Source organism: Rhinatrema bivittatum, chromosome 9, assembly GCF_901001135.1.
Source record: "Rhinatrema bivittatum chromosome 9, aRhiBiv1.1, whole genome shotgun sequence".
Classification (NCBI taxonomy): domain Eukaryota; kingdom Metazoa; phylum Chordata; class Amphibia; order Gymnophiona; family Rhinatrematidae; genus Rhinatrema; species Rhinatrema bivittatum.
This window is the reverse complement of record NC_042623.1, coordinates 37371514-37385825: the sequence shown is the minus strand read 5'-3', so window position 1 is coordinate 37385825 and position 14312 is coordinate 37371514. Positions and strand designations below refer to the sequence as shown.

The following is a 14312-nucleotide window of genomic DNA, read 5'->3' as shown; positions in this document are numbered from 1 at the left end:
TGCCGCAACATAATGCCATTCACTGTCAGTACTCCCTCCCTTGCATGCTTGCTTCTAACTTTTGCCTCCTAACTGTACATTCCTTGCTAGCCTCAGTCATTCCTGCATTCAAGCACTATCAGTATATGGACAGGCAGAGCATCACTCACCTTCCTGGAAGGATAGCTTTGATGTGGTCAATCATCCCCAGGGACGGGTCTACCTTCGCATAAAAGGAACCCACCGTTGCCATAACTACCACCAGCCAGCTGGAGGGGCTGCCAGGATATATACCTGTGAGAATATTGTTCTGCGGTGTGCAGGGGTAAAATAAAAAAAAGGGGGGGGGGGGGAAGAGAAGGAAAACAAAAAAATATGAAGAAAAAGAAATAAATGAAAGGACAATGATATGGGGAGACAAAGTTAAAGCAAAAAAGAAACATGTACAGACAAGTGGAAAAAAATATCATTGATCAGGTTCACAAGAGGAAACTCGCAAAGTAAATCCCTGGAAATAATTCAAGTTAAACACTACTGTATTACCTAAAGGCTTCAAAAATATAAAACCCCCTGCTTCTTAGGTTGATTCCTCCTTAAAAGGGTCTTATTGCTGGCTATTTTAATTTATTGTACATAATGTAAAGGAATAAAACTCTCGGGGTCCCTCTTCAGCTATTCATTTGTGGTGTTTATTCTTATGCTGTATCGGTGCTGGTCTCTCCTTCCTTGTGGTTATTCAGCTGTGCACACTCTGTTCATGTTGCAAACATCTGGGGATAAATTACAACACTTGGCAACAACAAAAAGAAGAGAAGCTCACACTGGACTAGAGAAAAAGCAAATTAAAGAGTAGTTATTTAAGTCAGATGCAGGACTCAATATGGTACTTTAATCGACAAGTGGATTTTAAATCAAGTATTTCATCTCAGAAAATATTGGTAAAGTTGTAAGGAGGAGATTTGATCTGATTTATATTATCAAGCATAGAATGAAAGATCTTTTACAGTTGTAGATGAAGTGTCAACTTGGTGGGTGCCTACCTTAGCAGGAATCTATGAAAAGATAACTCCATAACAATTGTTAAAAAAAAACAACCACATTTCAGAAGAAATCTACCCCATGGTACAATGATTTATGTGATCTGCAGAAACAGCTGAGAAAGGCAGTGAGAAGATGGAGACAATTTAAAAAAAAGGAGCATGATAAATCCGTTTATGATGATGTGCCTCTACAATATAGAAACCAAGAAAGCGTGTTTTATGACTAATTCAGAACTCCTTAAGTAAGCCATGAGAACTTTAAGATTGTAAAAGCAGCTGTTAAGCCAAGAATACATTTGAAATGTTTGCTGGAGTTTTCCTACAGATAATCTCTTTGTCATCTGGAACGTTCCTGCAAATTTAAAGAAAGTAGTCAAGCCAGTCTGAAGGATTGTACTGCAGAGTTGTTTTCAAATTATTGCCAGATTTCCAATTTGTGACCACTTGCTAAACACTTAAAATGTGTTATACAATATTTATCTAAAAAGTACTCTATTGTAGTTTAGATGTTAAGAAGTTTGGGTTTCATAGAGGCAGAGGTACAGAAACAGAGTTGCTTGCTTACCTACAACAGGTGTTCTGAGGACAGCAGGATGTTCGTCCTCACACACAGGTGACATCATCCAATGGAGCCTGGCACGGAACTTTGATCTCAAAGAATCTAGCGCTCTCAGCGTGTTCTACTGAGCATGTGCAGCTGTAGCCATCTCCCTGTCTTTTAGGCCACAATACAGCAGATAGATACAAAAAAGAACTTCCAGGGGAGGCGGGAGGGTATTTTGAGGACTGACATCTTGCTGTCCTCGAACACCTATTACAAAAACTAATACAGTCAGTGCTTCCAAACAGTGAACCTGACTAGCACCAGTAGGCCTAGGACCCTTTGGGTACAAGTGAAGGGCCAAATTACCAAAGGACAAGAGAAAAAAAGCTCTTGCATCAAGACCAAAGTTTTATTTATTTTTCTTTTGGTGTCACAAGACAACCGAAAATCAGCTGGGGCTACAGAACACAGCAGAAAGAAAACTGCAGTTCATTATCAACTGAGTAACATGACAGATTGGGTATCGCTTTGCCTGCCTAAAGCATGTCCAAAAGGAAAAGTGGTCATGGAAATCGTGGTAAGATGCATCAGGGTCTACAGCAGACCCCACCTGCCCAACTAGCATGAGATCTGAGCTTTGTGGTCATATGGGATAAAAACCGGAGTGCCAAGGAATGAAGGGCTACTCCTTCACTGAGAATCCCACCCCAAGATAATGAGTAGGGCAATAAGCTGCAACTGAAGCTCAACTAAATTTTGTACTTGACCATCGGGGGAAACCAGGTGAAAGGAAAGCACTTCAGCCAAGGATCTGGCCCAAGCAGGGAAAGTATCACGCACCCTTATGTGAAGGTATATGCGATGACCACTCCCATGCGCCCCCCCCCCCCCCCGGCTTCCTTCTGGACTGTGTCTGAAAGTCAGAAGAAGTGAACACCACAAGGAGACAGACTCCTGAGCTGCAGGACAAAGGAAACAGCCTCTAGATTGTAGAAAATACAATTAAGAGTTCCCAACCACACAAACCCCCTTGCCAATCCCAGCATGGAGTTGCCTCTGAGGAAAAACACAGCCCACAGGCCCATCTACCCTCAGTAAAGATAGGCAACGTGTACTGAGAGAGTCCTAGACTCCAGCAGGGTGAAAGCAACCTGAAGAAGGCTGTAAACCTCTATTCTGAGAGCAAAAACAGGACTGCTATAAGAGGCAGCCCTTGTAAAAGAGGATTTCCTCACTGATCTGGGAACCCTAAGCATACCAGAGAAGGAGCAGTCTGATCAACAGAGCAGACTGCCCATAGTGCTGACAGTGACGGTAGCGCCCTGGCGGTATGCATGGTGATCAAAGACATAGACAACCCCACCAGTGGCAACCTCCCCTTCAGAGTTCCAATGTCCTCATGATGCTCTATGGTGGCAACAGCACTCTCTGCACTCAATTGAGGGCAACGGCACAGACTGCATCACCCTATCTTGCTTGGAGGTGATCTTCAACAGCAGCACCTTCAAAGTGCCCCTGGTGTGCATAGTGCCCCCCCCAATGCCTACACACTTGATGGCTCTCAAGAACCTGGATGCCTGGTGCGCAATTGCATCTATGGTGTGTAATAGCAACCCAGACGCTCAATTACGAACATGGCGCTCAATTATGAACATGGTGCTCAGTGGAGACCATGGCACCTGATGCCAATCCAAGTGCTCGACGACCATGGCACACAAAAGGTGGACGACAGCACCAATGGCATCAACAGTGTCCATTTGCATTCAAGATGCCCACAGTGCTTGATGGCGTCCATGGCACCTGACTTGTCCACAGAGCTCAATGTAGAGGCACCTGATGGCACCCTTGGCGCTCAGTGGTGTTGAGAGCAACTATGGTGCCTGACGGCATCTATGACACCAAAGGAGACTAGGCTGCCCCAGCACTCAATGGTGGCAGTGGCATTAGGTCCTTCCATACTGCCCCTCTTGACAGCTCCTGGGAGTAAGTAAGTTTGAAAAAAAAAAAAAAAATTAGGGTAAGTAGGTGGGGTTTGGGGTCAGAGAAAAGAGGGGAAAAGGGAGGAAGGATAGGTAGGGGATTAGGGAACTGGGGAAAGGCCAATTGCGTCGCCGCTTTTGTTACAAAATCCCCCCCTTGCGTGCTCACCAATATTTATTTATTTATTTATTTTAAATCTTTTCGATACCGTCACAACGGTTTACATGAAGGCACATAAAATTAATGATACAGTGATTTGAACATTTACAAGGGTGCCATAAGGTTCGGTAACATAGTTAGTGATCAATAATGTTAAATGTAATTAATCATGTCCAAGTCTCTAACTGGGTTTTAATTACAGGAATAACTTTAAGATTGTGATTGGTCCTTTACAGACTACACACTTAGTGAATACAGCAGTGTGTGTGGATGTTATATTGATTGTGCTTTGCTTGACCCTTGTTTCTATTCTCCCTTCTCTTTCTTAAAAGCTTGTTTAAAGAGCCAGGTTTTTAAACCTTTTCTAAAGGTTTTGCTGTCTCTTTGTAGTCTTAAGTCTAGGGGCATGGAGTTCCATAGTATGGGTCCTGCCAGTGATAATGCTCTCTCTCGTACCTGTGTTAGTCTTGCAATTTTGACTGATGGAATGGTTAGGAGTGCTTTGTTTGCTGACCTTAGGTTTCTGTTAGGGATGTGTACACGTAGGGCTGTATTTAACCAGTCTGCATGTTCGTTATGTATTAGCTTATGTATGGTGCACAGTGTTTTGTATTGTATTCTTTATTCGATGGGAAGCCAGTGTAGTTCAGCCAGTGTTTCAGTGATGTGGTCTCTTTTACTTTTGCCGGTTAAGACTCTTGCGGCTGAGTTTTGCAGAACCTGCAATGGTCTTAGTGAGGTGTATGGAAGTCCTAGTAGAAGTGCATTACAATAATCAGTGCTCGCAAATATTAGTGCTTGTAGTACCGATCGAAAGTTGGCCATTGTCAGCAGCAGTTTAAGCCTCCTAAGGACCATGAGTTTAGCGTGTCCTTCTCTTACTTTTAGAGATATGTGTTGTTTTAAGCTTAGTTCGGGGTCAATTATTACTCCTAGATTCCGTACTTTTTCTGCAAGTTTTATTTGTTGATTGTTTTTTAGTGTGATTGGACTATGTTTGATTTCGGTATTTTTTCTCTCTAAATGTAAGAATTCTGTCTTCTCTATATTAATTACTAATTCCATTTGGTTTAGTAGCTGTTTGATGATATCTAGATACATGTTGGCTAAGTTTAATGTTTTCTCAATTGTATCGTCAATGGGTAAAATTAATTGGATATCATCAGCGTATATATAGTGTGTGATTCCCAGACCAGCTAGTAGGTGGCATAGTGGTAGTGGCAAGAGTGTTGCAGAGAGGGCAGATCCTTGTGGTACTCCCGTTTGAAGGTTTATTTTTTTTGATATAGTGTCTTTAATTTGTACCTGAAAATATCTGTCAATGAGATATGATCTGAACCACTTGATAGTTTTGTTGTTTAGGCCTATTTCTTCTAGTCTATTATTTAAGAGTATGTCATGATTGACAGTGTCAAATGCTGCTGACAGGTCAAGCATCACTAGAATGGGTAGCCGATTTTATAACATGCGCACGTCGCTGTGCGCATGTTCTAAAATCGGCGTGTCCATGTGTATGCGATGGGAACTGTGTGCACCAGGACATCTATGCACCGCTTTGAAATTTTACCTTTAATCATCTACATGCAATCAGTCCTAGAACTGGTCCATCAAATATATACACATTTTAAATATATTGGACCCATACTCCAGAGAGTGCTGGATCCACGTAACCACAGTCCAAAATTCAAAAAGGTTTTAAATCCAAGAATGTTCTTTATTTGAAAACGGCAACTCCACTGTATACAATCAGATGCTCAAGGCGAGGGTCCCCCGACACGGACCCGTGTTTCGCCGAGGCTGCGTCGGGAGGGACACACTCAGGATATCAACATGGCTCCCTGCCATGAAATTTTGAAACTAGATTGAGAATTGTTGATATCCTGTGTGTGTCCCTCCCGACGCAGCCTCGGCGAAACACGGGTCCATGTCGGGGGACCCTCGCCTTGAGCATCTGATTGTATACAGTGGAGTTGCCGTTTTCAAATAAAGAACATTCTTGGATTTAAAACCTTTTTGAATTTTGGACTGTGGTTACGTGGATCCAGCATTCTCTGGAGTATACGTTGTATTTTGAGTGCTGGCTGTTGCTCGTTTGTTGTTGTGGATTGCTCTCCAAATATATTGGACCAACATATTTAACTACTCTAAACAATTTTGTGTCATCTGCAAATTTGATTATCTCACTCGTCGTCTTTCTTTCCAGATCATTTATAAATATATTGAAAAGTAAGGGTCCCAATACAGATCCCTGAGGCACTCCACTGTCCACTCCCTTCCACTGAGAAAATTGTCCATTTAAACAGAGAGTAGGATTAAATGGACAATTTTCTCAGTGGAAGGGAGTGGACAGTGGAGTGTCTCAGGGATCTGTATTGGGACCCTTACTTTTCAATATATTTATAAATGATCTGGAAAGAAAGATGACGAGTGAGATAATCAAATTTGCAGATGACACAAAATTGTTCAGAGTAGTTAAATCACAAGCAGATTGTGATAAATTGCAGGAAGACCTTGTGAGACTGGAAAATTGGGCATCCAAAGGGCAGATGAAATTTAATGTGGATAAGTGCAAGGTGATGCATATAGGGAAAAATAACCCATGCTATAATTACACAATGTTGGGTTCCATATTAGGTGCTACAACCCAAGAAAGAGATCTAGGTGTCATAGTGGATAACACATTGAAATCGTCGGTGCAGTGTGCTGCGGCAGTCAAAAAAGCAAACAGAATGTTGGGAATTATTAGAAAGGGAATGGTGAATAAAACGGAAAGTGTCATAATGCCTCTGTATCGCTCCATGGCGAGACCGCAACTTGAATACTGTGTACAATTCTGGTCGCCGCATCTCAAAAAAGATATAATTGCGATGGAGAAGGTACAGAGAAGGGCTACCAAAATGATAAGGGGAATGGAACAGTTCCCCTATGAGGAAAGACTAAAGAGGTTAGGACGTTTCAGCTTGGAGAAGAGCCAGCTGAGGGGGGGGATATGATAGAGATGTTTAAAATCATGAGAGGTCGAGAACGGGTAGATGTGAATCGGTTATTTACTCTTTCGGATAGTAGAAAGACTAGGGGGCACTCCATGAAGTTAGCATGGGGCACATTTAAAACTAATCTGAGAAAGTTCTTTTTTACTCAACGCACAATTAAACTCTGGAATTTGTTGCCAGAGGATGTGGTTAGTGCAGTTAGTATAGCTGTGTTTAAAAAAGGATTGGATAAGTTCTTGGAGGAGAAGTCCATTACCTGCTATTAAGTTCACTTAGAGAATAGCCACTGCCATTAGCAATGGTAACATGGAATAGACAGTTTTTGGGTAATTGCCAGGTTCTTATGGCCTGGATTGGCCACTGTTGGAAACAGGATGCTGGGCTTGATGGACCCTTGGTCTGACCCAGTATGGCATTTTCTTATGTTCTTAAGCACACCCAGTCATCCGACCTGCCTGCATTTCCACAGTACTATAGCTATCCTGTATGCTTTGTATACAAAAATTCTTTTTATTGGAACATATTCAACAGATAAACATTTGCAATTTACTATGCAAGTCCATGCAGAACACTTGTTTCCGGACATTTGGATCTAAAAGCATGGAACAAGATTAGAAACAGATCGGAATAATCTTTTAACATTCAATAGTTTTTATTCTTACAGCCTTCAAGCTAGTTTACCAATTGGACAGTTTTTAAGCTTATGTAGAATACGTTCCAATAAAAAGATTTTTCAAGATCAAGATCTTTGTAACAGATTATTACAACAAGGTTATCAAATGCGTGTTATAAAAGGGCTTTGAATGCAGAATGTCCGTGGTAACTTTTAGACAAGACTCATAACAGGCGTGCAAGAAAGGAAAGGAAGCACAACGCTAATAAATCATTAAACCTTCCTTCTATACTGTAATAAATCATAATAAGCACTACCAGTAATAAACCTTCATTGCCTTATTATTAATGATATGGCACAGCTTATTGTCCAAGCCATTTTTTGTATTTTTATAATTTTTTTATATAGTTTATACTTAACATAATTTTTGAAAGTCCCAAGCTCCGACACGGTCCACTTTCGAAATTGTGTTTCTGTGTCAGGAGGAACATAAGTCTTTATCTGTAGCTGTTGAATTGGCACATGTCTCAGCTGCCAAAGATGTCCATGCATATGCAGAGACTACCATTCTATCGCAGCGAAGTAGAATTTAGAGAATAAATCCAAAACTGCTCCCTAAAGTTCAGTCTTGCATCCAAATTCTCCCTGCAGTTTGAAGGTGTAACTTGATCAATAAGACATCCTTGGAAAGTTTAATGATTTATCATTGTTTTACTTTTAGACCCATGAAAACCTAGTGTGTACACTACGGTATTTGGACAAAGCATACAGGACAGCTACAGTACTGCAGAAACACTGACAGGTATTACAGCTTCATAAAATATTTTCTGATTACCCTTGATCGCTTATACAAGAAATAGAAGTTTAAAAGATTTTTTTTTAGTTAAGTCATTGCTTCCACAGGTTCTAGCAGGACGAACTGATCAATTGAGAGAACACAGACCTTGTGGAGCCTGTTCTTCATGCAATATCACATTAACAACTACAACATGGCAAGTGCAGTTAGTGTAGCTGTGTTTAAAAAAGGACTGGATAAGTTCTTGAAGGAGAAGTTCATTACCTGCTATTAAGTTGACTTAGAAAATAGCTACTGCTATTACTAGCAACAGTAACATGGAATAGACAGTTTTTAGGTACTTGTCAGGTTCTTATGGCCTGGATTGGCCACTGTTGGAAACAGGATGCTGGGCTTGATGGGCCCTTGGTCTGACCCAGTATGGCATGTTCTTATGTTCTTAAGACCCAATTTCAAGAATTTATGAATGCACATGGATTGTGCATTCATAAATTCAAGAATTTATGAATGCACATGGATTGTATATTAAAGAACATGGTTTATGCCATCAAATATCCATGAGGTTTGTTGTATATGGAACAGACAAGGACGATTAAAATTTGCTTCTTGGAACATAAAAGCTGAATCCATACTAAGAAATTACAGACACCTATGGTGGCCCATTGAATGGAACAACTGCATGAATTTTCTGATTTGTAGTGGTGGATTATTGAACACGTTACACCTTCAAACTGAGGGGAGAAGTTGGATGCAAGACTGAACTTTAGGAAGCAGTTTTGGATTTATTCTCTAAATTCTACTGTATCACAAGGACTGAATGCTGAGACAGAATGATCTAATGATGTCATTAGTAACCATCGCCATCCATATCATCACTGATCATCTATTTTGATTGGTTTGCTCTCAGTTGTGATATCAGTACCCAGGCTTATTTTCTCATCACTATGGATGTATTTTTTCATTGGTACAAAAACAGAAATTGAATGGGTTAAAAGGAGTGTTGTACTTCTAAGGTTGGAATCAAACCCTAGGAAGATGCCTAAAATATAGGTGGTGAGGGCTGGATGTTAGAATGCAGCTTCTAGCACAAAGAGTAATTGAATACTATCTCTTTTGTTCCTTTATAGAGAAATGTAGAATAAGCATTTGCTGACAATCCTAATCCCCTGACGCAGACGAAAGTTTCAAAACATGGTGCGTATTGGGAGAATGAGATCATGAACAAACATTTAAGATAAGTTTGCCAATTTTATTTGCAAAAGAAAAAAAAAAAGTATTGGAACAGTAGGACCTGTGACTATAAATAAAACAATGAAGGTCTGATGACTGGAAGTGCTTAATATGATAATCCAAAACTGAATTCTATGACCGCATGGGAAAAGAGAGCGTGAAGGACTCTGCATAAGTGATTAAGAGGTGGCTACATGTGCACATGCTCAGTAGAGCATGCTGAAAGCTCTAGAATCTTTGAGATCAAAGTTCTGGGCTCCATCAGATGATGTTAGTCATGTGCCATCTTGCTTCTCCTTGGAAAATGTTGGTTTCTTTGTTAGATAATATTCACCATGATTTAGAAAGTAAGAGGAATGGCATTTTGGTCCAAATAGTAAGAGTAGCTTTAGATACCATCTCTCATTCAAAACTGATTGAAAGGTTATTTGAGACTGGCATTAGTGGTCAGTTTTAAAGTGGTTTGCCTCTTTTCTTCAGGGAAGAATGCAGAGTGGAGGTAGAGGCTTACCACTCAGGTTGGCAACTATTATACAGGGAATCCTACTGGGATCATCTTTGTCTGCAGTACTCTTTAATGTATTTTTGCAGCCACTGAGAACATTGTCTTCATTGCAAATTTATTGCATCTATGCAAATGAAGTGCATGTTACATTCTTTGTGAGACTTTAGTCAATTTTCTCTCGCTCCCTTTTCTCAGTGTTTTGGAGAATTAAAAAGCTGGTTTGAGGAAAACAAGTTAGTTCTCAATGGCAAGAAAACGACAATACAGTGGGGTTAGGAGCACTGCCATCACCCTCTAGATCTCGTATACCCATTTTGGGTAATAGTGACATACATGTGGTGTCTGAAACACTAAATTTAGGGTTTATTTTAGATCCTAAATTGCAAATGAAGATACAAATTTAGAAAGTAGAAAAATCAGCATTTTTTTAATCTTACGACTGTTAAGGCCATTATGTCTCATTCTGTCATTTCATGATTTGCATCCTGTTGTACAGGCTTTGGAGTAGTCACACATTTATTTTTAAAGTGTGCTTTGTATGGTGGTTTGCCTAAGTACATGTGTTGCAAATAATCCAGAATTGCAGCTGTCAGAACTGTGTTTGGTTTACAGGGAGATATAGGAATCACTCCCTGCGTGAAAGAGTTCCATTGGCTGCCGATTGCACAATGGATTAAAATTTTAAAATGTTGACGTTAATTCACAAATCTTTACATATTGACACATTTTGCTTGAAAGATATGGTGAAGAGTTATGTACCAAGCCGTTCATTATGCTCTGCTTTTCAATGTACCTGCTCTATCTGTTGCTCACTTGACAATAACTAGAACCAAAGCATTTTCAATATTGGGTCCAGAGCTCAGATTCCTTGCCCTATGAGATACGCTGTGACCAAGATTATTTAAGTTTTAGAAAAAAGGTGAAAACATTTTTGTTTGTAGAGGTTTTTAGTTAAAGTTGCTTTTATGTGCTGTATTATTGCATGGCTTTAATATGTCTGTATTTTGGAATCTGCATTGATATAGAGTACAAAAATGAAATAAATGAAACAAAATGAATGAAATTACTGCAGATCAATTAATAATTATCTTTGGAAAATTATGGAGTACAGGCAAGATCCTAAAAGACTGGAAAACAGGGGACAGGAGTAAGAGCTGAAGGCCAATCACCTTGATTTCAATACCAGAAAAAGCAAACAAAAACCAAAAAAACCCCTAGAGTACAACATCTAACAACGAATTTGTAAGCAGTTACCAGACAAGATACAAATAAACAATGACCATGAATTTATGAAGAACAGAACCTGGCAAACAAACCAAATTTTCCTTTGTGTCAGATATGCATTCCGTGTGTGTACATGTGCCAGGTTCTTGTGGCCTGGTTTGGCCTCTGTTGGAGGCAGGATGTTGGGCTTGATGGACCCTTGGTCTGACCCAGCATGGCAATTTTATGTAAACCGGTATGATTTGCATTTTAATGTAAGATTGTCTGTATATAAAAATTATAAGTAAATAAAAAATTAAAAAAAATTCTTATGTTCTTATGTTCATCTACAGGTAACCCATCACATTTCAACTTGAGAAAGGTTTCAGACTCTGTGACAAGATGATTACATGAATATTTTTTGTTGAATTGATATTTCTTATTATAAATCTCCAGTTTTCATTACAGGCATCTAGTTTGTCTGTCTCACATAATATTAGAAAAATACCATGAACTGTTTTTGAATCCACTGTTTAAATGTTTAATATTTAATACGATGCTGTTCCAATTGCTTTTTATTTTCTTTTTATTGGTTATCGTACATGTCGATTTCAACTGTGCGTTTTAAATTAGATATGTTCTGTTAGCTGCTTACCAACATAAGCAGCACAGAAATAAAATAATCACATTACTGTAAGGTAACAGATAAATGGCTGGAAAAACATATTGAAAGCGTAGTTTTCAATGGGTCAGTTTTAACCTGGGAGGATATAGCAAGTAGGGTTCCAAAAGACTCAGTCAATTAGACTAGTATTATTTAACATTTTCATTAATGACTTGGACGACAGCATAAAACTCACACAGAATACAAAGTTGGAAAGAACGGCAAACACCTTGAAGGACATGAATGAAATTCAAAATGATTATAAGACTGAAAAATGGTAAGCATTAAACAGGACAGAATTTAACAAAGACAAATGCATTTACTACACTTAGGAAGGAAAAAAAAAATCAAACACACATGTATAAAAATATGGCGAGACAGCAAAACAGCAGCAAAGAATGTGGGGGTTACATCAGATCCGAAGCCCTGCAATATCCCACAATGGGATGTATAGATACAATTATCATTTGGAAAATGTTAATGCTAAACACAAATATCCTGGAGAAGAAAAGGGAAAAAGAGGGATATGATAGAAACATTCCAATAACTCAAAGATGATAATACTTTTCAGAAGAAAGGATTACGATATGATATAGCAGTTGAGGGGTGAAAGAAGAAAAAAAACCTGTCTCTTTGGCAAAGAAGCAGCAGGAAAATCTACAAATGAAGAAGGCATCTAGGGAGCCAACGTAGACAGAAACATTAGGACACATTAATAAGGCCTTTAGAGAATTACTATATTTAGCTTTGAGCAACAACTTTCAAGGACAGATATTTTGGAAGAAGTTCAGCAGTAAGCAACAGAAATGGCAAGATGTTTATATAATATAAGCTACGAGGAAAGGTTGAAGGTGTGGGTCCATTTATCCTAAAGACAAATAATAATATACAAATACAAAAACATAAAATCACTGTTGATATTCCTCTCACCCAATCCACGTCTAGAAAACCTTTTGGTCTCCTTTTAACCCAAATCACTATGTTACATTATGTGGCTAGAAAGAACAAGGAATTCACACAAATTCCAGATTAAAGGAATGTAGAATACAGCATAGGAGGGAGGAGATATGGAAGGTCATGAGATGAGCTAATCAACAGTGATAAGGGAGGAAGAGAGAGAATAAGGTAGGAATAAGGCAGCATGGTATGAAAGAATTAATGGAAAGAGGGTGGAATGCAGAAGATAAGTATAAAGGATACATGGAACAAAGATGGCAGGATGCAAGCAATAAAGGAGTACTTATTTCAAGTTAACTCTTACCTTAACACGAATGAAACGTTTCTTCCATGTGATTATCTCTGCTAGGTATAAGTGTTTAAGAGCCTCCTGACTCACATGGTAATCAAATCCATCCGGGGTCACTGTGAATTGGAAGGCGACTGCTTGATGTGCTTCTGCCATCTTGGCAAGCGAGCAGCCTACTGAGGAAGAAAAAGGGAAAACCATGAAATAAACACACACCCGGAACAGCTGTTATATAGTCGGCATTACAATTAATGAGACAGAGCAGAGGCAATGTAAGCAGTGGTGCACACAATGGGATTAAAATAAAACAAGACGACCTACCTAGTGAACCTAATAGGGATGGTGAGCCAGGAGAATAGACAACAAAAACACATGGAATATTTCTCTCTTAAATGACTGAACCATTAGGATCTGTGGAAAAACTAGAACTGAGCAGACCCCATGTGATATCTGTGTTGTGGAATAGCATGCACCTGCTCAGTGGAGAATGTCAAAGCTACCTGATCTTGAGGCCAGATAAGTAGAATTTCAATGTGTTAGCCATAAGATTTATTTCTTGCTGTCATTTTTCATCTGCATTGTCTATGTTCTTGCATGGTTTGAAATCTCTACATATTTTTCCTAGCTATATAGTATTTTTGGAATCCTTACTAGTCTGTATTTAAGTAACTGTGATTGTTAATTAAAAAAAAAAAAGGGGGGGAGGCTGGTATCTGGTAAGGATGGTCTACATTTGTCCTTGGCAAGAAAGAGGATGCTAAGTGAAAAATTCAGAACATTCATTATCAGGCATTTAAACTAGAGGGCAGGAGTGACAGGAGGTCACCCCCAAGCAATACAGGACGTGGGAGTAGAAAATAAAATCAATCACCTCAAAAAAGCAGAAGAGGTGACTAGTAAGAGCAGCAAACTAAGGGAGAAAAGTTGGAAAGCTATGATCACAAATCTCGAGGTATGGGCAATAAAACCCTAGACCTGCAGGCCCTAATGGTGGAAGCAGACTTGGACATCATTGCTGTTACAGAGACATAGTTCACTGAATCTCATTACTGAGAATCTCATTACTGAGATAAGGTACAGCCCATGATGACTCTATTAAGGAAGGACAGAGAGGACAGGAAAGGGGGAGAAGTAGCTCTTTATGTCAAAAACAATATCCAAGCAACTGAAATGCAAGGGATGTTGGTTAGGGAAGAAGCATTATAGGCTGTCCTAAAAAAAAGGATGGTGCTTCCATTTACATTGGTGTGGTCTACAGGCCTCTAATTCAGACAGAAGAGCTGGACAGAGATCTGGTTAAAGACATCCAAAAGATGGGGAAAGAAGGGAGAAGTGCTGCTTATTGGAGATTTAATCTATA

At 39.4% G+C, this 14312-nt stretch overlaps 1 protein-coding gene across 5 annotated transcripts in view; it reads right to left on the bottom strand.

Moving 5' to 3' along the window:
• CPT1B (carnitine palmitoyltransferase 1B) overlaps positions 1-14312 on the bottom strand; it is a 162973-nt gene that overhangs the window by 118168 nt on the left and 30493 nt on the right. For 4 of the 5 annotated variants that reach the window (XM_029615240.1, XM_029615239.1, XM_029615242.1 and 1 more), the window contains 2 exons: positions 12968-13128; positions 150-289 (listed from right to left, as the gene is read on the bottom strand). In XM_029615240.1, coding sequence (XP_029471100.1) covers positions 150-289; positions 12968-13108 — 281 coding nt within the window. In that variant the 5' untranslated portion in view covers positions 13109-13128. The remainder of the gene's footprint in view (positions 1-149; positions 290-12967; positions 13129-14312) is intronic. The other variant, XM_029615241.1, reaches the window with a different exon arrangement.